The sequence below is a fragment of the Schistocerca cancellata genome, chromosome 4, assembly GCF_023864275.1.
Source record: "Schistocerca cancellata isolate TAMUIC-IGC-003103 chromosome 4, iqSchCanc2.1, whole genome shotgun sequence".
NCBI classification, from domain to species: Eukaryota; Metazoa; Arthropoda; class Insecta; order Orthoptera; family Acrididae; genus Schistocerca; species Schistocerca cancellata.
The window spans coordinates 394,821,335-394,845,220 of record NC_064629.1 but is presented as its reverse complement, the minus strand read 5'-3'; the positions used below and the strand labels follow the sequence as shown (position 1 = coordinate 394,845,220).

The following is a 23,886-nucleotide window of genomic DNA, read 5'->3' as shown; positions in this document are numbered from 1 at the left end:
TAGGTTTGGCTCAATGGGCGCACACGATTGGGTCCACCAGGTCCCGCGTCTGACGTAAACTTGCTATTCCATTGCCAGCTTTGACGCACGTCGGGTGGTATCAGTGGGTGCTATCGCAATAATAAATAAAAAATTCAGTAAGTGATCTAGACGGTTTTCTTTGCAAAACTCCACCATGGTTGCAGACCTACAGTATTAAAGGGACTTATTTCATTTGTTAATTACTAGGTTTGCCTCAAAACTGGGGGCGAGCTTAGAAAGACTAATGTTTAAAGCCACTACTTGCAGCAAGCTGAAGATTCGGGTTGAAATCCCATCCCAGTAAAAATTTTCATGTGACACAATATTCATTACGTCGAAAGATGGTCGCTACATGCGCAGTATTGTTGTCTGGCCAGGACGTAGCTGGCATGGACCAGTCGTGCCTGCACGAGGGCCTGCCCGCCGTGCCCGGGGGGCTGCCGCTGCTGGCAGTCCACGCGGCCGTGGACGGCGTCACGCTGCTGCTCATGCTGGCGACGAACGCGTCCATCGTGGCGGCCATCGTCCGCCAGCGCCGCCGCCTCGCCGGCGTCTCCCTGTCGGCGCGCTTCGCCGCCAACCTCGCGGCAGCAGACGCGTTCGTCGGCGCTGCCACCGTCTTCTACCTGTCCTACCGCTACGTGTGCGCCTCGCGGGTGGGGCTCGGTGGCTACAAGTACACGTGCGTGTTACGCTTCGTGGTCGTCAGCAGCGCCCACATGACCTCGGCCTACAGCCTCGTGGCCATAGCTGTCGACCGCTACATCGCAGTTGTGCACGCACTCCGCTACAAGGAAATCATGAACGTCAGGTACGTGTAAAACTCTAGAGCCCGACGCACTCAGTCGGTGATTTTTATTTACCTATTATCAACACTGTTCAGCCAAAACTTCATGACCAGTTAAGAGTACAGCAACCGTATGCAGAATATCTGAATTCAAAACAGTCTTCGTTGAAATTAATTTTTGAATAACAACGCATTTCGCAGTACAGCGGAATGAGGTTGCATACAATGTCTGCTGAGGATGCACATAGGTCGGGCTCAAAGTAGTTAACTAACAGTCAGCATATTCAATGCTTACAAAAAAAGATCTAACAATCGTTGATTGGCTAAAATGAAAGTAAGCGATTACAAATAATCAGAACAAAATCTCCCCTAACGAACTTTAAAATTATTCCAAGTAGATAAAAAAGTGACATCAGCCCTAACTAAATGAAACTGTAACATAACCACCAAACATGGACGTCAACCCGATGACTTGGGATAAAAAAAGTTATTAAAACACCAGGTCCCTACCCGACTATAAAAATATGTTGTCTAGGAATAAAACATTCAGGGGCAGGGAGAAGGGTTGATGAGAAAATAGGTGAAACCGAAATGTAACCCATTAAAAGAGCATAACGAAATTTATGTAGAAGCTTTAAAAACTGACATTATTGAGTGTTAATAGCCTTGGTTCCTACCAGTGAGCTGATAATTCAGCAACAATTCGTCGACCGTACACATATGTTTAAGGATTTCCAACTCTTCCGGCAATTCAGCCAGTGCTTACACGATTTATTAGTTATTTTTGACTAGGTCTCAGCGAGTTCGTCTTATGCAACTGGTGCTTCAGTATAGCGCAGAGTCGTTTTATGGTTTCTAAGACGTTGTAAAAGGAAAAGGTCTCTGCGTGTTCATCTCATTCGATGTGTGTTTCAGTATAGCACAGAGATATTTCTTTGTTTTTATACGTTATAAAAGGAAAATTTTGGGATTAGTAACAGCTCCTTACTCACATTTAGAACTGTGAAGCCAGGACAGTACCTTACTTTTTGCTTAGTTTGTTGTTGTTGTTGTGGTCTTCAGTCCTGAGACTGGTTTGATGCAGCTCTCCATGCTACTCTATCCTGTGCAAGCTTCTTCATCTCCCAGTACCTACTGCCGCCTACATCCTTCTGAATCTGCTTAGTGTAGTCATCTCTTGGTCTCCCTCTACGATTTTTACCCTCCACGCTGCCCTCCAATACTAAATTGGTGATCCCTTGATGCCTCAGAACATTTCCTACCAACCGATCCTTTCTTCTGGTCAAGTTGTGCCACAAACTCCTCTTCTCCCCAATTCTATTCAACACCTCCTCATTAGTTATGTGATCTACCCATCAAATCTTCAGCATTCTTCTGTAGCACCACATTTCGAAAGCTTCTATTATCTTCTTGTCCAAACTATTTATCGTCCATGTTTCACTTCCATACATGGCTACACTCCAGACAAATACTTTCAGAAACGACTTCCTGACATTGAAATCTATACTCGATATTAACAAATTTTTCTTCTTCAGAAACGCTTTCCTTGTCATTGCCAGTCTACATTTTATATCCTCTCTACTTCGACCATCATCAGTTACTTTGCTCCCCAAATAGCAAAACTTCTTTACTACTTTAAGTGTCTCATTTCCTAATCTATCCCCATAGATGCCTCATGAAAGCTAAACGCCTCGTTAATGAAAACATTAATTGTTTTTAATTGAAAAACTACGACCACTTTCTTACCAGAGTGTGTGTCTACCTTCGGAATGCAATACAGCTGCCATTCTGCGTGGCATGAATTCAACAACTGATGTTGATACTGAGTAAGTGTTTAACAGACCACAATGGTACGGCCATCAGTCTCCTACTCAGCCCGCCAGACAAGCAAGTGTAACCTGTCTTTCTGTGGATAAATTCTGCATACAAGTGTGAGAAAGTATTATAAATGTAGGCATAGAATGTAACTAAGGTGTAACATGGTAAACAGCTTTGTATTCACTTAGCGGGACGTAGGAAACCGCCTAAAAACCACAACGATGCGCGCCAGCAGACACACACCTCTTCTTAATCCGGGTAGATACGATCAGGAAGCGGTCGCGTTAACACGTGCAGCTACCCGGGCGGCAGATTCGACAACTCCTTGGTAGTTTTGTGGAGGTATGTTTCACCGGACGTCTGTGCACAGGTCATGCAATTCCCGTAAATTACCGACCGGTAGTTTGTATGCACAGAGATGTCTCCCGACAGCAATCCAGTTGTTTCCGATGCTGTTATGGTCAGATGAATTACGTGACCAGGAATCAACACGAATTCACTATCACTCCCCACATACTTCATTAACACAGTTCTGACCTTGTTAAACTGATATTTATCCTGCTGGAAGATGTTACTGTCATCGAGAAATACATGAAGCACGATGGGATTGAAGTGGATTGCTGTAATGTTCACGTAGACCACAGTTGTCACGATACATTTGATTGCTACCACAGCAGAAGACTCTCCCCACCGGCCTGCGTCTGTAGCACAGTGCATGTTTAGAAGACCTCTTCGCCTCGATGGAGTATCCTGGAACGGCTATTGATCTGTTGTAACTAGAAACTTAATTTATCCGATCAGGTGACAAGTTTACACTGATCTTAGGTCCATTTTGGATCATCTGGCGCTTATTGGGATCGATATCGACGTTTGTAGGTGAATCAACATCGGAACGTGGCCGTGCGGTTAGACGCGCCATGCCACGGATTGCGCGGTCCCTCCGCCGGAGGTTCGAGTCCTCCCTCGGGCGTGTGTGTGTGAGTTTAAGTAGTGTGTAAGTCTAGGGACTGATGATCTCAGCTTTCTGGTCCCTTAGCAATTCACACACATCTCAACATAGAAACATGTAGGTGTCGTCTACCTTGGAGCTCCACATGTAACAATGTACACTGAACAGTGTAGTCCGAAACACTTTAGCCTGCGCCAGTATTGCACTCTGTCGTCAGATTTGTCATAAACTGCCGCTTGTTGTGCTTTAAGGATTGAGCAAGCTCTGTTTCTATTGTGAGGCGTGAAAGTCTAACTCCTTTTCGTCTACTCATAGTTTCAGCATCCTTCAACCACTCTATAAAGACGCACACGATAGTAGCACACGAGCGGCAGACCATTTTCACCCTTTTCGAAATGCTCGTTTCGAGGATGTAGGCTATAGCAATCAGCCTTTTGTCAAAGTTACTTATATCACTGTGTTTCATCATTTGTGACCCATGACTTAGCTAGAAATCTCTCATTCGTCTCTGCTCTGTTTACACATAGGCAATAGGTATAAGTGCATGTATTTCTATTGGTGACAAAAGACGGTGTAGTGATCAGCATAACATCAGTATTTATGTCATTTGCAGACTAATAATTAGAGCATTAGAAGTCATATACTTTTAGATTGGTTAGTACCATCAAGGGCATGCCATCAGTGCATATTTTTTCCTGGGCAGCAGGTCAGATGTTGAAGTGGGGACGGGTGGACGTAAAACAGTTACACTATACTCACAGGCACTGCGACCGCGCAGAAAAAAATCAGATCGTAAGGTTCGTGGCGTGCTTGTGGGAAGATTGTTGCACGCAGAGGAAAAAATCAACCAGAACACAGATGTGAGTACATATTAAGGTACCACATATAAAATTATCTGCCCTTACACCGTTACAACCTACATATTGTCGGTACTGCGTTACATGCCCACAATGGCATTCGATCTTGCAGTGAATGGCGTTCATAATTCTTTGGCTCGTCAGTGTAAACCCATTGTCTTTTTATGTATGCAGCCTGCATTTGTAGAAGACATGTTGTTAATTTTATGTTTCCAAATACGATCCTTAGCTTGACTGACTGCTTATGTATACACTTACAGAAATCTGGATGTGTAATATAATTTTCAACAACTGTAAAACTCAGTAGTTGTAGAGCTCTAGATAGTACGACAGTAGCGATAGGCCGTTCGTCAGCTTCAGGGGTCATAACGATTGACTTTTTCGGGAAGTGAAATGGATGGTCAGGATTTAATTGCCCCTCGATGATAAGATAATTTGAGATGGCGCACAAACTCGAATCGAAGGAACTGTCCCGGCACTTGCCTTTATAATTTAGGGAATCCTTAAAAAACACAAGTGTTGATGACCGAATGGGGACTTGCATCTCTTTGCTCCCAAATCCCTGAGTAGAATTTACAGAACGTGGTCAACATACTTACGGAGACGGTCCGCTGTTTTTCACTCAGTTAGGCTGCACTCACGTTGAAATCCCTATTTCTGGAGGCTCACCTGTTGTTATGCAATCCGCGGCACACCTTCCTTCCATAAAAGGAAAAAAAAGTAGTTTTCCAAACGTTCCCTGCATCACTAGTTACTTATAAGCTTGTGCTTGTGTTTTCGTTTTGTCCTGTCGGTTGACAAATCCATGCTGCAAACAGTGCTTGCTTGCATTTCTCATGTCTGCCTGCTGCTTCCTTCACGTCATCCGCATGAGCGAGTTACCTCCGTTAGACAGTATCCTTCCTTCATGGTCCCGGCCACTGTGCGACTGGGCCATAGGTAACATTCATTGCAAAACATACCAGGACAGGAAAGGGTAGAGTGGAAATCCTAATAGCTTCTGGCTGAACTTCTCAGATACGAGGCTAATTTGCGGCTGATTACTTCCAGGTGGCGGCCTGTGTGGTATTTATGCAATCAGCCTTATAAATCACAGCTCTTCCCGGAAAGGAGAACGGGAAGATAAGATTTTAAGGTCCTTTCGATGAAGTGGTCATTAGAGACTTCTGGAGCGACCAAATAAATCTAAATATTAATCTAATCGTTGATAAGATAGGTGCCAAACACACATAACTAATCGTAGGAAAGAAAGGTGCTACACTAATATTCACTTGAAAGATCAGGAAGTAAAGTGTAGTCCACCAACTACTGAGGTATCTTACAAAACCCTCATTTAATTGATGTTTGAGTATTGCTCCTCATGCTTGAGTCTTTACCAGGTAGGATTGATAGACGAGACAAGGAAGAGTCAAAGAAGAGCAGTGTGGTTCGACATGGGTTTGTTTAGTAAGGACGTAATCGTCAGAGGGATCCAATTCCATTGGCATATAGTTCCAGAGAGACATTGTGTATCACGATTTGGTTTATTGTTTCAATTCCGAGAACGTATTCTCCCACAACAATCAATCAATGTATAGCTTCTTCAGCCGGCCGTTGTGGCCGAGCGGCTCTAGGCGCTTCAGTCTGGAACCGCGCGACCACTACGGTCGCAGGTTCGAATCCTGCCTCGGGCATGGATGTGTGTGATGTCCTAGGTTCGTTAGGTTTAAGTAGTTCTAAGTTCTAGGGAACTGATGACCTCAGATGTTCAGTCCCATAGTTCTCAGAGCCATTTGAGACATTTTTTTTTTTTTTTTGTAGTTACTTCCTACAGATATCACACGAAATATTATGAAGGTAAAAGCAGAGATTTCCGATGTTACACGAATGTTTATCATCAGTAGTTATTCCCACATACCATTTGCGACGGGAAGAGGAAATGGCAAAGTAATAGTGATACCCAAGATATTACCCGTCACACACTATAAGGTGGCTGGCAGGGTATAGCTGTGGATTTAGATGAATTTGGGATGGATCTGTTTCTACCATTTTTGGCCGAAATGTGATTTGGGAATTTCTAACGATTGACACTCAGTGCAGTCTCGTAAAAACTTTTCCTTTGCTTTATAGTAATGTTGATACATACAAGACCGACACCTCATTTATCTCAGGTTGCACCTGATAATTCGTCTACATGTAAACTTTCACTCTATTATTGAGCTGTCAGTTTTACATATTTCCTCAACCAGCTGTGCTGGCTTTGGAATTCAGCATGAACTGTGAAATTCTCTATCAAATATTCACACTTAAGATAGTCTGTATAGTGATCAGATGACTTAATGTTTAATTACAGCAGGTACGAACTGATGTACAAGAGGTGTATCTGTATTTAAAGAAATATTCCTGTATACAAATTCGAGGTGGAGAGGGGAACAAAGGAAAGGAAAGGGAGAGAATTACTGTCAACTGAATCGGGACATTACGCAGAAACAGAGGCGTTGAGTGGAAGTGTGTACTATACCAGGACTCGAACCCAAGACCTCCTGCTTACTAGACAGGTGCGTTAATCACTGCACGATTGCGGACACAGCGTTAACGCAAATGCGCGAACTGTCTCGGCACGTCTCACTGCTGATTCACATTCCCACTGAGCGCCACCGATCTGCAGTCTCTGTCCATTTTCTCAATGTTCGCTCTCTGAGATTCCCAAAAGAGTTAGGACGTATTTGTACATCCGTAAAGAAGAAGGTGGATCCATTGCCCAACTAGGCCTATTAAATTAAATGAATATGTAGTGTCTGTTCTCTCGAACGTGTCCGAAAGAACAGACACCACGCATTAGCTCCGTGTGGAGCTGCCGCCTTGTTTGTAAATATAATTCAAGTTATTCCAGCCTCCAGGTATATAAAGGGTGTCCCATGAGAAATGATCATTCCTTTTCCCCATCTGCTCCTATTCCTCGAACATATCCGCATCCTCTACACCTCCCGCCGTCTTGAACCCCCTCACCCCCTGGCTTCTCTTCTCCTCTCCCATCCCCGCCCCCTGCCACGTCTTCACCGTTGTGTCCCCCCTACCATCCCTCTCTACACCCTCCATCTCCTTTCCCAAGGTGGCTTCCGTCAACTCCCCCTCCCGGACGATGCCCTCTCTCCCTCCATTTATCCTTCCTATCAACTCTGATCCTCACTCCCCCTCCTTCCCTCTGTCCTTTCCCTGGGCTCCCTCTTCCCCCCCCCCCCCTTCCGTCCTGTTTTCTCCCCACTAAACCTCTCCCTACCTCCCTTCTCCCCCCCAAGTCCTTTTGTATTCCCCTCCTCTGCCCACCCCATTCCCTGTCGCGTCTGCCCCCCACCTCTCTTATGGGTCCTCATCCTCCATCAGCTCCTTTCCCGGTTCCCCCCTTCGCTTTTACTCTCCTTTCCCCCCTTTTTTGTTTTCCCATCTTCTGTCCAGTTTCCCCCCACCTGCTCTCGACTGTGGTATGTCAAATTTGCCAACTTTTTAGTGCAGTGTTCCAGTGACTATTCAGTGTTGTTTGTCTTTCTCGTGTTGCGAACAGAAACCATGCTGTCGCTAGGTGTGAATTTTATGTCTTTTGCGAACAGAATCCAGACTGTCGCCGTGTTTTTTAATTGTCTGTCTATTGTTTTCCCTGTCTGCTTCGTATGTATTTTATTAGCATCATCATCCCTCTGTTGTTTGTTTTAAGTTCCTCGATTTCTTTTCGCCATGTTACTCTTTAAGTCTCCGATTTTATCGCCTGTTTTTTATTATTTATTCTCTTGATCTTTCTCACAAAATCTGTAGGCTGAAGAGCGGCATACTAAGCTGCTGCCAGCCCGCCCCCTTCGGGGGGAATTGAAATTCAATAAAGAAAAAAAAAAAAGAAATGATCAGTCTTCAGGGATATTTCTGGAGCGATCATTCGAAGCAAAATGTCTAGTAACCGTGGGCTCTAAAATACATACCTTGAGAGCTGCGACCACGTGTTCATCATCGCTGCTGTGAAATACATCTCTTCCACTGAACAAGTGCTCATAGCTCATAAGGTATGCTTTTTAGAGTCTATGTTTACTGGACTTATTTTCTTAGAATGGTATTTCCTGTCATATCCCTGAATGCTGACCATTTCTGCTGGGACATCCTGTAGAGACGGACTCGTAAAGTTCCACGATGTGGTATGTATGGTCCGTAGTTCCAACTACAGTAGCTGCAGGGCCTAGGTGTCGCTCATATTGCTCACATGGACATAGCCGTTACTCCTGTACCTGGCTTTTGATGCAGGTTTAATAGTCTGTATTGGATTACTGAAGCCATAATCACGTCAGCTCTCGACTTTAGCTATTAACTCACTTTTTGAACCCAGATGTTGATTTTGGAGCCCTGCTGTCGTCTGTGGCGCTGTGTAAGACGATTCTGGGTATTGTTCGTGGCACTGATTCGGGCACACGTTAAATGATGTACTGTTTCCTCGCCACTGTGTTTTCGGATATCGAATCATCTTCGATCTAAGTTTCAAGACACTACATGGCCAGCGACAATGACCTGCCTAGCTTACTGACAGGCTACGACACTTCAGTTACGAATTACAGAACGAAGTATGTGCACAGTCGTAAACATTCCCTGTCAATAAAACTGGCAATTCTGGGGAACTTCCCCCATAGCAAAACACGAATTGTATTTAGACTGACATATGAGACAAAACAGAAGAAATTTACTCTCTGATTAAAGAGTGTTAGTCTGGATGTGATTTTAAGCGGTTTCCTATAATACTTTAGATGACTGCCGGGCTCATTCTGGTTTTTCTCGTGAAACAAAGCACACCGCCAAGTGAATAACATAATACACACATCAAAAAAAAGTTTTGCATCACCCCGGTTTCCCGAACTCCTGAAGATAGACGTTGACTGTGGATATTTTATCACAGACACAGTCCCTTTGACTGTTCAGAGATGTCGCTAAATTCACGCAAAGATGTAAACAACCATGCATGAGCAGCACCTATTAGACGTAAGAGGTTCGACAGCCGATCAGTTCCAGTCATTCCACCAGTAAAGCGGCTCGTGTTGTCTGAAGTTCAACCATGCCTAGACGGTCACTATCGCTGTTCGATCGCGTCAGCATTGTTACTTGGTGCCAGGAGGGCTCTCAACACGGGAGTGTCCGGACGTCTCGGAGTTAACCAAAGCGATGTTGTTCGGACCTGGAGGGGATACAGAGATACAGCAACTGTCTATGACATGCCTCGCTCAGGCCACCCAAGGGCTACTACTGCAGTGGATGACCGCTACCTACGGATTATAGCTCGGAGGAACCCTGGCAGCTAAACTATCGTGTTGAATAACGCATTTAATGCAGCAACAGGACGTCGTGTTACGACTCAAACTGTGCGCAATAGGCTGCATGATGCGCAACTTCACACCCGACTTCCATGGCGAAGTCTATCTTTGCAACCACGAGGACGTGCAGCATGGTACAGATGGGCCCAACAACATGCCGAATGGACCGCTCAGAATTGGCATCACGTTCTCTTGACCAATGAGAGTCGCATAAGCTTTCAACCAGACAATCGTCGAATACGAGTTTGGAGGATACCCGGTCAGACTGAACGCCTTAGATACACTGTCCAGCGAGTGCAACAAGGTTGAGGTTTCCTGTAGTTTTGGGGTGGCATTATGTGTGTCCGACGTACGCCGCTGGTGATCATGGTAGGTGCCTTAACAGCTGTACTATATGTGAATGCCATCCATCGACCGATAGGGCAACCATATCGGCAGCATACTGGCGAGGCATTCGTAATCATGGATGACAATTCTCGCCCCATCTTGCACATCTTGTGAATGACTTCCTTCAGAATACTGACATCACTCGACTAGAGTGGCCAGCATGTTCTTCAGGCATGATCACTATCGAACATGCCTGGGATAGATTTAGAAGGGCTGTTTATGGACTACAGGACCTATCAACCATTCTGAAACATCTACGCCGAATCACCGGTGAAGAGTGGGACAATCTGGAGCAACAGTGCCTTGATGAACCTGTAGATATATGCCACGACGAATACAGGTATGCATCAATCGAAGAGGTCGTGCTACTGGGTATTAGGGATTCCGGTGTGTACAGCAATCTGGACCATCACCTCTGAAGGTCTCGCTTTATGGTAGTACAAAATGCGGTGTGTGATTTTCATGAACAATAAAAAAGTCGAAAATGATGCTTGTTTTGATCTCTATTCCAATTTTCAGTACACGTTCCGGAATTCTCGGAACCGAGGTAATGTAAATCCTTTTCTGATTTGTGTATTTATGTTTGTATTACTAGATCTCGCCGCGCGGTATTAGCCGAGCGGTCTAGGACGCTGCAGTCATGGACTGTGCTGCAGATTCCGGCGGAGATTAGAACCCTCCGTCGGGCATGGGTGTGTGTGTTTGTCCTTAGGATAATTTAGGTTAAGTAGTGTGTAAGCTTAGGGACTGATGACCTTAGCAGTTAAGTCCCATAAGATTTCACACACATTTGAACATTTTTGAACTAGATCTCGATGAAAGATAAAGTACAATGCCTCGTTCTTGGTAGAACAGTGATGTGGGTTCATGAAGGCTATCGTGTCACAGAAAGAAAGGAGCACATCCGCCATCAGGAAGTCATCGACAGGCGTGGAAAGTGCAGTTTCAGAGCTACTCGACGAATAACACAAATAACGTTAAAGTGCTGATTCGAGACTGCAGAAGATAGGAAGGTAGGTTAGATTCTTTTTTCCTTTCTCGCTTCGGAGCACGGACCACACAGCGAATACCACCTACACATGTGTTTTTGTTTACACCCATCAACACATACCTATCTATGTCTTCTACATAAAAGTTTTCATCTTTCTCGTTTAATAAGTATATATTATAAAAGTGGATGTACGCAAGTATATGCAGACAATTATATATGTATGTCTGTCTGTATTTATGAACTGAAAACTGAGGTGACAAACCGTGAGAGGTGGCGCAGTGGTTAGCTCAGTGGACTCGCATTCGTGAGGACGACGGTTCAAACCTGCGTCTGGCCATCCAGATTATACTCTCCCGTGATTTCCCTAAATCGCTCTAGGCAGATGCCGTGATGTTTCCTTTCAAAGGACACGGCCGATTTAGTTCCCTATCCTTGACGTAATCCGAGATTGTGCTCCGTCTCTACTGACCTCGATGTCGACGGGACATAAAAGTCAATTTTTCTTCCTTCTTTCCTGAGATGAACAAAAGTCATGGGCTAGCGATAACATATATACAGATGACGGTATTATCGCGTCTACAGGGTATAAAAGGGCAGTACATTGGCGGAGGTGTCATTTGTATTCAGGTGATTCATGTGAAAACAATTCCAACGTGATTACTGCCACACGACAGGAATTAACAGATTTTCAACGCGAAATAGTAGTTTGAGCTAGACGCATGAGGCAATCCATTTCGGAAATCGTTATGGTATTTAGTATTCTGAGATCCTCAGTGTCAAGAGCGTGACGACAATACCTAATGGAAGGCATCACCTCTCACCACAGACAACGCAGTGGCCTTCGCTTAACCACCGAGAGCAGCAGCTTTTAGGTAGTGCTGTCAGTGCTAACAGACGAGCAACACTGCGTGAAATAATCTCAGGAATCAGTGTGGGTTGTACGACAAACGTATCCGTTAGGATAGTGTTGCGAAATTTGGTTCTAATGGCCTATGGCAGCAGATGATTGACGCGGGTGCCTTTGGTAACCGCACGACATCGCCTGCAGCACTTCTCCTGGGCTCGTGGCGGTATCGGTTGCGCTCTAGACTACTGGAACACCGTGACTTGTTCATCTGAGTTCCGATTTCAGTTGGTAATAGCAAATAGTAGGTTTTGAGTGTGCCGTAGACGTCACGAAGCCGTTGACCGAAGTTGCCAACAAGGCACTCTGTAAGCTGATGGTGACGTCATAATGGGTGGGTTGTGTTTGCATGTGATGAACTTCGTCCTCTAGTTCATCTAAACCAATGATTGAAAGGAAATGGTTGTGTTCGGCTTCTTGGAGACAATTTGCGTCCATTCATGGGCTGCATGTACTCAGAGAACGATGGAATTTTTGTGGATGACAATGCGCCATGTTAGCCGGCCGCAGTTGTTCACGATTTGTTTAAAGAACACTCTGGACAATTCAAGCGTATTAATTGGTTAGTGCTTTGGCCCGACATCAATCCCATCGAACACTGATGGGACATAATCGAGAAGTCATTTCGTGCATAAAATCCGGCTCAGGCAAAACCTTCGAAATTATGGATGGCTAAAAATTCAGCATGGCTCAATATTTCTGCAGGGGACTTCCAGCGACTCGTTAACTCCATGCCACGTAGAGTTACTGCACTATGGAAGACAAATGGAGGTCCAACACGTTCCATGACTTTTTTCACCTCCGTGTATGTATGTATGTTCACCATCTCCTCCAATTGGTCGATTTCTGCCAAACTTGGTACACCTTTCACTCTTTGTCCGGAAAGAACCACTGTGGGTGAAGAACCATCTAACTCGCAAAAGAGTGGCGCTGGGGCTGAAAGAGTAGCGTTGCTCATGCCGCGCAATATAGGCAGACTTCATTCGTTCAGTATTTGACAATGAGAGCACACAGTAATTTGGAACCATTTTTACACAAAATGTCCATCCTATACGACCTTTTTTCTCGCTGACACACCTCACAAAACGGTGAAAGAATAAAAATTTATAGCTTACTACATTTTCCCCGTCCATGCAATAGAACTGTCGCATCAGGCAAAAACTTATATTACTTCTTTACTGTTAAATCTATTTGTAACGCATTTTACAGACGGCATTAACATACACCACTATATGTACCTGAAAAATATATCGCTATACGATACATGGTCCAGGAGATATGGCGTCATAAAAACTGTGATGCATGAAAAACTGCCACTTCATTTATGACGTTTTAATTTATTACGTCTTTATTACTGTTTCTATTCGCAACAAATTTCGCAGACAGTATCCACATGTTTCGCTGAATGTTCCTACAAAAGTATGTCATTTTATGACACATATATCACGAGATATGATGTCAAATAGTGATATGCGTGACAAACTGCAGCATTTTGCATGACTTTTCAGTTTATAACATCTTTATTACTAACTCTACACAAAACGCATTTGGTAGACACTATTCAAGTATACCACTAGATGTACCTGCTAAATTATATGGCTGTATGAAACATGCACCGGTGTCCAACATTAAAGCAGTGAACATCTATTTCACCGTCTTGTGCCTAATTCACGGCATGATCATACACACTGTCAACAGACGTCCGTACGATGGTGTTTCGCGCGGAAGGTGGCATTCCGGTCAATGGACAACCACGCTAACTATGACACTAGGGCACCTATCAAACGGGGCAGTGTTTGCCATTTAGTCCTACATCCACAATAGCTGTGTACACAGTCAAAGTATGGCACAAGGGACACGCCTACCAGAGTCTCTGCTGTGGAGGGTCATGAGAAGAAAGGAAGAAATGGCTCTGACCACTATGGGTCTTAACTTCTGAGGTCATCAGTCCACTAGAACGTAGAACTACTTAAACCTAACTAACCTAAGAACAGCACACACATCCATGCCCGAGGCAGGATTCGAACCTGCGACTGTAGCGGTCACGCGGTTCGAGACTGTAGCGCCTAGAACGGCTCGGCCACTCCGGCCGTCAAAAATGGAAGAAGGACAGTCGCAAACCGATGTGGCCCGATGGCTTCAAGTGAATCGTTCTGTTATTTCCCAGATATGGCGATAATTTATAGAGACCGAAACAGCATCCCGAAGATCCGAAGATCACGGCAGGACCGACCAAGTATGATATCCAAAAGAGAGGAGGGTTATTTGGCTGTAAATACACGACGGTACCCCCTTAGTACTGCACGGAAACTGGCACCTGACCTCGCAGGGTCCGCTGTATGTGTTGTATCGAGATAAACGGTGACAGAAGGCTTCGGTAGAGTGGTCTTTATTGTTGGAAAACTGCTGCATGTGTACCTCTGATGCGTTTTCGTAGAAGGAAACGTCTAGAGAGGAGTCGTCAACATACCACGTCGAATAGTGGGTCAATGTTCTTTTTTCAGAGATGAGTCCCGATTGGGTCTGGAGAGTGATTCTGTTGTGTCTAGACAAGACAGTCTAGACACAAGGCGAGGAAACCGAAAGGGCACGCGTCAACTCACGCCGACTGGCGTGAAGTCTGGAACAGGATACGTTATGAATGCTATAAAGAAAAGTACGTAGCTGCGGTTATACTTAACTTTCATCCATCATTTGTATACAGCATTCTTGATGATACAAGTGAGACTCTCTATAGAAATGGTTAATGGCGCCTTGCTAGGTCGTAGCCATGGACTTAGCTGAAGGCTATTCTAACTATCTCTCGGCAAATGAGAGAAAGTCTTCGTCAGTGTAGTCGCTAGCAAAGTCGTCGTACAACTGGGGACGAGTGCTCGTACGTCTCTCTAGACCTGCCGTGTGGTGGCGCTCGGTCTGCAATTACTGACAGTGGCGACACGCGGGTCCGACATGTACTAATGGACCACGGCCGATTTAAAGCTACCACCTAGCAAGTGTGGCGTCTGGCGGTGACACCACAGATTCTCCAAGCATTCGTATCCGGAAGGAATGTGGAAAACGATTTCAGGACCCAAAAACTGTGGAAACAGACCGATATCGAGGAGGATCCCTTATGATGAGGGCAGGAATTATGTGGACCTCTCGAACACTACTTCTTGAAATTGTAGGGATGTGTCGGCAAGGTTTAAGATTTTGGGATCCTATGAGCCGTTGTTGCGAGGTGGTGTGGACCCAGACTTCGTATTGATCGACGATAACACTCGACCTCATAGAGAACGGGTGGTTGATGTTTCCCTGGAAACGGAAAATGCTGCAAGCATGGCGTCTCCCGGTTTGATTCCCATAGAGCATGTCTGGGATGCACTAGGGAGACAGGTTGCATCACGTCAGCATCTACCAACCACTCTCTAAAACTTGCAAGCAGCTGTGCAGGAGGAATGGGCGTTATTGCCTAAACATGAGACTGATGACATCATTCATAGCATGCTCGGTCGATGTCGTACGTGTATTGCTTTCAGAGGTAGTCACACCCTATACTGAGTACATTCATCACTTGTCAGAATTTTTGCGCAAATCCGTTAAGTGGGAAAAAACGAGAAAATTTTCGTTTACCGTTAAACATGTAGGAGCTATATATGTTCTACATCTGCATCTACATCATTCTCTGCAAGCCACCTAATGGTGTGTGGCGGATTTGATCCCTCCAACCCTGTTCCACTCGCGAGTAGTGCGTGGGAAGAAAGATTGTCGGTAAGTCTCTGTATTGGCTCTAATTTCCCGAATTTTCTCCTCGTAGTCAATACGCGAGATGTATGTGTGGGCAAGTAATATGTTGTCTGGCTCCTCCTGAAAAGTGCTGTCTCGAAATTTCAATGGTAAATCTCTCCGTGATGCACAACGTCTCTCTTCTAACGTCTGCCAGTGGAGTTTGTTTAGTATCTCCGTAACGCTCTCGCCAGCTAAACGATCCCGTGACGAAACGCTCCGCTCATCGTTGGATCTTCTATATCTCCTCTATCAGTCCTACCTCATAGGGATCCCAGATACATGAACAATACTCAAGAATCGGGCGAACGAGCTCCTAATAAGCCACTTCTTTCGCGGATGATTTGCATTTCCTTAAGATTCTTCCAATGAATCTGTGTCTGGTGTCTGCTTTTCCCGCTATGTGTTTTATATGGTCATTCCACATAAGGTCGCTCTGGATAATTACGCCAAGATATTTTACGACAAATACTGTCTCCAGCTGTTTGTCGTCAATAGTGTAGCTGTACAGTAGTGGATTTGTTTTCCTACGTATGCTCAAAATGTTACATTTATTTACGTTCGGGGTCAACTACCAGAGTCTCCACCATTCATCAACTCTCTGCAGGTCGTTCTGCAAATTCTTACTATCTCCTGCCTTTGATAATTTGGTACAAACAACTGCATGCATCATCTGCGAATAGCCTTAAAGAGCATCCGACGCTTTCTACTAGATCATTTATATATACTGTAAACAGCAATGGTCCTATCACACTTCCCTGTGGAACTCCGGATATTACCTTTACATCTGTCGATCTAGTTCCGTTAAGAGCGGTTTGTTGAGTTCTATCTGCAAGATAGTCTTGAATCCAATGGCAGATCTGCTCTCCTTAAGCTCGTATTTTTTTCATTAAACGGTAATGCGGGACGGTGTCAAAAGCCTTACTGAAATCAAGGAACACGGCATCAACCTTAGTGTCGTTGTCCTCTGCGCTGTGGATCTCATGGAGGAGCAGAGCGAGCTGAGTGTCGCAGGATCTCTGTTTGCGGAATCCATATTGATTTTTCTAAAGGAGCTGTTCATTTTCCAAGAACGTCATAATACTTGAACGTAGAACATGTTCCATAATTCTACAACAGATAGCCGTCGACGATATAGGTCTATAATTGTGTGGATCTGTCTTACAGCCTTTCTTAAAAACGGGAATGTCGTGCGCTTTTTTCCAGTCATTAGGTATTTTTCTTTGCTCAAGCGATCTACGATAAATTACTGCTAGAAGGGGAACAACTTCTTTCGGATAATCCTTATAGAATCTTAGAGGTATCTCATCTGGTCCTTAATCCTTTCCACTACTAAGCGATTGTAGCTGCTTTTCTGTTCGGCGTTCGGTTATCTCAGTATCTGCCATTTCGACGTTCGCACGACGATTGAAAGGAGGGACAGTGTTACGATCATCGACGGTGAAACAACTTCGGAAGACCGAATTCAGCATTTCGGCCGTCTCTCTGTTATCTTCCGTTTCGGTGCCGGTGTGGTCGCTGAGATAATGAATACATGATTTTGACCCACTTACTGATTTTACGTACGACCAAAATCTTCTAGGGGATTTACTCAGATCGGTTTACAACGTCTTACTTTCAAATTCATTGAACGCTGCTCTCATTGCTCTCCTTACGCTCATTTTCTCTTCGTTCAGATTTTGTTTGTCAGCTAGATTTTTACTTAAATCTGAGATGAAGAGTTCTTTGTTTACGTAGCGCTTTTCTAACACGGATATTAAACCATGGTGGATCTTTCGCATCCCTTAAAACCTTACTCGGAACATACTTGTCTAGGGCATATCGAACGAGGCCTTTGAATTTTTTTCCATTAGTTCTCCACATCTTAGTCCTCATCGCCGAATATTTGATGCTGACTTCTGATGTATTCTGAAATTTTTATCCTGTCACCCTTGCTGAGCAAATATATCTTCCTCACTTTCTTAACATTCCTTGAAGGACCCGTCGTTATAGATGCTGCCACAGCCTTGTGATCACTGATACCTTCCTCTACGTTAACTGATTCGACAAGTTCAGGTCTGTTTTTTTTTTCCCAGGAGGTCTAAGACGTTACCCTCACGAGTTGGTTCTGTAAATATCTGCTCAAGGTAATTTTCGAACAAGACACCAGAACAATGCCACACGATTCCCTGTCTCTGGCACCAGTTTTGATGGCATAACACTCCCAATCTATACCTGGCAAGTTGAAGTCACTCCCTATTACAACGGCATGATCAGGAAAAGTGCTAATGATGTCCTGCAAGCTCTGTCTGAAGCGTTTTACAACTACAGATCCTGACCCAGGTGGTCTATAAAGGTATCCGATCACCATTTTTGACCGTTCTTTAATACTCAATTTCACCCAGATTAATTCACATTCGGAATCCGTGATAACCTCGCTAGATTTTTATCGAATTTTTTACTGCAATAAACATGCCGCAACCACTGGCAGCTAACCTATCCTTACGATAAACATTCCAGTCTGAACTTAGGATTTCTTTGTCACTGACGTCTGACTTCAACCAGCTTTCTATTCGCAATATTATCTGTGCATTATAACTTTCAATAACCGATAATAATTCTCGGACCTTTATGAATTCTTTTCGTTGTTTCTACTTTATTATCACCTGTTTATACCGTTTCGTGGCAAAATAAACGCAACGTTGCAAAATTTCCGCTTGCTACGTTAATTCTGGACAGTAGTGTAGTTCACAAGATATGACGTCATAAACATTGAACTGTGTGGAAACGAAACTGCAAGGTGAAATTCGCTTGAGATACAGGTGAAATATGTGTACAAATACGTGTGAAATATGTTAAATATATGTGAAGTACATTGGATATGTGCGTACACAAGCAAAGCAGTGGATAAATGCTGCTCCTAAACCCCTGGATAGATTTTAGGCATACTTGGTACAGGTATTGTTTACTATCTAGAAAGGAATATTTTGTGGACAAGAACCAGCAACGCCCTATTGAGCGGAGGTGACGGCTTGGAGAGAGAAGGGGAGATGAGGAGATGAACAGACAGAGGGAGTGAAGTAGGAGATGCACTGAAAGGGATGAGTAGGAGATTGACGCCGTGGGCGCGCAGAGAGAGAGAGAGAGAGAGAGAGAGAGAGGGGGGGGGGAGGTGCAGATGTACAGAGAGAGGGGCAGGAAGAGATAGAGTGTGGAGGGTGGAAGAAGTGTGCAGAGAGAGGGGGATGAAGAGATGGACATAGTGATGAGGATGGAGAAGAAGGACTAATAGATGACAGAAATAAATACATACCTGGGCAACGCCAGGCACTCAGCTAGTCTTCGTTAAAAGTAGGAATCCATTGTGGAAATTTATTATAAGTAGGCTCTCGGTTATGTAAGTTACTTCGTTAAATTGTTTGTACATAGGGCAGTTAGTGCAATTAGAAGAATCGACGTTGATTTTTACTGTCATAGAATGCCTTTGCAGTTCAGACAAAATTTCATTCCATTCCCAGTAGCTGATTACTAAATATAATTAATTAGCGTTACAAAGTAGTACTAAATACAGTGATAGACAGCAGGCAAGAACAGCTAGTGAAACAAAAATTGATTTGTTACCCTCTAATCTAATGATATTTCTCCTTACATTAATAAAGGGAAACTTGAGCACATTTCAGTTAAGAAGATCTCCTCTTCATACTCTACTTTCCTTATACTGCAGAGTATTTCTTTTTTTAAATCTAATGTCGAATCGTTTTATTCAACGTCTGCTTTGGTTGTTTTGAGACTCGCAATTCGAACAGTCCGTATCTGCCCCAACACGATTAAGTTTCGTGGCAAAGAAAGTACACCAGAAGACTAGCCCCACCATTAGGAGTCATGAAAATTGTGACTTTCGTTCTAGTCAACATAAGGAAGATGTTCTCTCACATAACGTCCCGCTATCACTGATGACTTAAGAACGCTGCAGTACACTTAGCTCATCTGTTGAAACTCCTTAGATGTAATGCAATGCGCACATTTGCAATTTGTATGTTAGGAATGACAGATATTGTGTTCCACGTGAGTCATTGGTAAAGTTCAAAGATATTACTAAACATAACATTGATATTTGAATTACTATTAGTTAACTACTGAAACTGTTACATTAAAATTAATTACTGTCACTAATAACACCATATAAATATTGAATAGTTGATGAGACTTACACTTTGGATCTCTCTAGAATGTCATTACCAGTTTTTTTAATTACTGAATCCATGACTAGATATTGGAGCAAATATATGAGAACGTGTATTGGAGTAAATTTGTGGGAGTGTTGTGGTAATGAACTATATGCTATAATTTCGATTTATAGCATGTTATGTGAAATAATTTTAATAAAATTTTTCCTCGATTACTGTATGAAATTAATTAATACGTTTACTTTCATGCTGCAAGTAGCTTTTATTGGGATGACTTCTTGTGATGTGCCAATCCTCTTAACCCTATGTCACAATATTGGCTCGAGGACTTGTTTTAAGAGTGGATCTCAAGCATTTCATTGGCATGATTACATAATTGTCACTTCGTTGGCTAAGATGGACGTACTATATGAAGACTGTTGCCACTTCCGTGTAAGTTAATGGTGCCTTCGTCAGCCTGTGTTTAGCGATGATTCATCTGTGACCGCTTTTCATGGGTTAGTCCCACCCTATTTCATATTCATAGCAGGCAGTGTCTTGTGCAGTTAAGTGTTTCTGTCCCACCTACTTGGCTCATAAACGAGAAGTAGCAATTTCGACGTTTTAAATGCTTCCTAAGAAGCATCAAAACTGCCTTCATCAACTCAAATCGATAGACTGGTCCGTCTCTGAGAGGCTAACCATATATTCGACTTGACACGACAAGGGATGAATTAAATACATAAACGTGTAAATAACCCACCGTAAATATAGCATGAGAGTAAAATTTGCAACGTGCTTCCACAAATGCTATAATGATATAATCAGTAACAAAACTTGCTGTAGGGTATTCAGTAGTGAGAGATATTGGAATACACTGTTTCAGAGGAAACTTATCAGAGGCCATTATTCTAAATGAAAATTTTGGAGTACTTGCTTAATAAGTTTCTAATTAAGTAAATAAAAAATTACTTCCTTTGCTGTCGAGAGAACTAGCAGTACTGCGCGCAAACGAGAGCAACTGAGAAGAAACTTCGGACACAGTTCAACGGTGCTTATATTATTAGTAAAGGAGCAGTAATATTCAGATTTTTCCACTTAATCCGAAAGACGTAAGACTTTGAAAGAGTATGTAAATTTATTAATATTTTAATGGGACTGTGCTGCTCCGATTTTCAGTACACTATGTGTGTAAGTGCGTCACGCTGAGCAGTTATCAGCTGACGCTTACTTTTAGTGTGGCTACCAGAAAACCGAAAGCACCAGTAAAAAAAATCTTTCTATCTTTAGCAACTTAACTTCTATGTCTTACATGATAACTTAGTCACTAAGATACGCAACAAAGGGTTCAGAGCGCTCTAAATTATTCTGTGGTTGCTTTAATATCGCCATCCTACTAACGCTACACATTTACCAGCAGCTAGGGAGAAATTTGTTTTATCTTGAGTAGAAAACTCCATTACATAAGATGACACTATAAACACGTCAGCAAGTTAGCCCAAAACCACAGAAATGCTACGTGGATGCTCGTCAGAGAAACCCATTACGCGAGCTACAGCGTTCTGCGCCAGCGTCGGGTCCCAGAAGTCATTAAGACGACCAAGTCAGTCTCAGCAGTTGTTTTCCATTCGCTGCTTCTGCACCGCCTCTCACCGTGTTCCACTTTAGCAGTTCCAAACAAAGCTACTTAACCGCATGTTCGACAAACGTCATTTCCATGTTAATCGGTTCTTCAGACGAACTGATTTATCGTCTTACCGGGCAGGTCTCCAACCTGCCCCTCAAAAAAACATGAAACACACAGAACGAAGCTTACACGAGGCAAACGACCTTCCTGCCTTACGTTAACTGGTGGATGTTGAAGCGGTTAAGCCACCAGAACCACCAAATCATGCAGTATGTGTACAAGCAACAGCCTTCTTTCCTTTTGTAGTGCCTTTGTTGCGAATCGGTGCGGGGTCGACATGATAGTTAACGAATTTGCCATGGCTGACTTAAGGAGTGGCCGAATACCCTTAGTCTCGTCAGTCCCTTACCATCCGTGGCGGAATATGTGTACCCAAACTTTCTGTACGTAGTGTTATTCGTGTGAGTTCTCTAAATGTTTACGAATCGTGTAACTGTGGCGTGATCTGGATACCAGCCCGTAATTCACTTGCTAGGATGTGGGAAACAGCCTAGAAACCACATCGAGGCTGACAGGCACACCGACCCTCGTCGTAAATCCGCTCTCCGGATTCAATCAGTGGTAGCCGCACCTCCCCGTTCCGGAAGCCGCTCTATAACACTCCCAGGTCTCCCGGTCGGTTTATAATAATAATAGTATCAACAATAATCTAAATAACAACAATAATTAATGTAACCGCACCCATTCACATAACAAATTTCGTATGTTTCATTTGTTATAACACAACGCATATCGATGTTTCGTCCATCACCAATTACACATTACATACAGAACTGTCAGATAATATATTTCGTACCCTGCAAAATAGATCCTACCTTACTTTACCCTACTGTAACTGTCCATTTATTGCACCAATGTCTACCCAGTGTTTGTCAGATGCTGTGTGGCTTCTGCGGACGAGCCGGCCGGGGTGGCCGAACGGTTCTAGGCGCTACAGTCTGGAACCACGCGACCGCTACGGTCGCAGGTTCGAATCCTGCCTCGGGCATGGGTGTGTGTGATGTCCTTAGGTTAGTTAGGCTTAAGTAGTTCTAAGTTCTAGGGGACTAATGACCTCAGAAGTTAAGTATCATAGTGCTGAGAACGATGTGAATCACTTTTCTGCGCACGTGCTAAGTTCAGTAAAGCTTAAATCGGTAAAACAAATTTTCAGCATGATGTGTCAATACGGAAAATACAATAAACAAACTGATAGTATTGCCTAAGCGTACAGAAAGTTAAAAAAATTCATCCTATTTCACAAGATCATGCATGAAGACAGAAACTTGAGATGATTTTCAACTTATGCTCTTAAAGTAAAATTTTACTGTGGTGCCAGTTGTAAGTTTCTAAATGTTCAAATGTGTGTGAAATCTTATGGGACTAAGTTTACACACTACTTAACCTACATTATCCTAAGGACAAGCACACACACCTATGCCCGAGGGAGGACTGGAACCTCCGTCGGGATCAGCCGCACAGTCCATGTCTGCAGCGTGTAAGTTTCTGCCGGTAGGGCATTTCCTGGTGCAGCTCTCTCATTCTGTCATTACCCAGTATGAGTCGAGTCTTTATGCCGATAAAACAGGAAAAAGTCGAGTTCTGCAGTCACTGTGTCACCAGATGCAAGTAAATTATATCACGTTTTAGTCTTATAGCCATATAAAGAAATTCAGTACAGAGTAAGACCTTACTCAGAGTATAAAAAGCGAGTAATAAAACTTAAAAGTATTTGTAAAATCAAATGCATTCCACTTCAGTCAGTTAGTGAAAACAGAGGCCCCGCAATAAATTGAAAATTACTGACAGTGCTACTCAGTACGGTACGCAGTCGGTACTCTGAAACAGGTTACTTTAAATGGAAAAATGGAAATGAGCGTTTGGCGTCATTGGCAGGGAGGCCCGTTGCTGGCAGGTCCGGCCGCCTTGGTTCAGGTCTTATTATATTCGACACCACATTGGGCGACTTGCGCGCCGGATGGGGATGAAATGATGAAGACAGCACAACACCCAGTCCCTGAGCGGAGAAAATCGCCGACCCAGCCGGGAATCGAACCTGGGCCCGTAGGACGGCAATCTGTCACGCTGCCCACTATTTTTCTAAATCTCATTTTTGATCTATATTTTTAGTTGAATTTGTTCGGGGCGGACTTCCGATGACACTCGTTTAGGTTCTACGTTGATCCATTCTCTCAGTTTTTTGTTACAGAGGGTAGCTAACCCTCTGACTCAACACGCTGAGCTACCGTGCCGGCATAAAACTCTCATTTTGGTC

General features: G+C 43.7%; 1 protein-coding gene across 1 annotated transcript in view; it reads left to right on the top strand.

The window, feature by feature from the left end:
- The first annotated feature begins 509 nt into the window (after nt 1–509).
- The window catches only part of LOC126184220 (adenosine receptor A1-like), a 56,671-nt gene continuing 33,294 nt past the window's right edge, over nt 510–23,886 (top strand). Inside the window, exon 1 of the mRNA XM_049926587.1 lies at nt 510–832. Within this exon, the coding sequence (XP_049782544.1) occupies nt 510–832 (323 nt within the window). The remainder of the gene's footprint in view (nt 833–23,886) is intronic.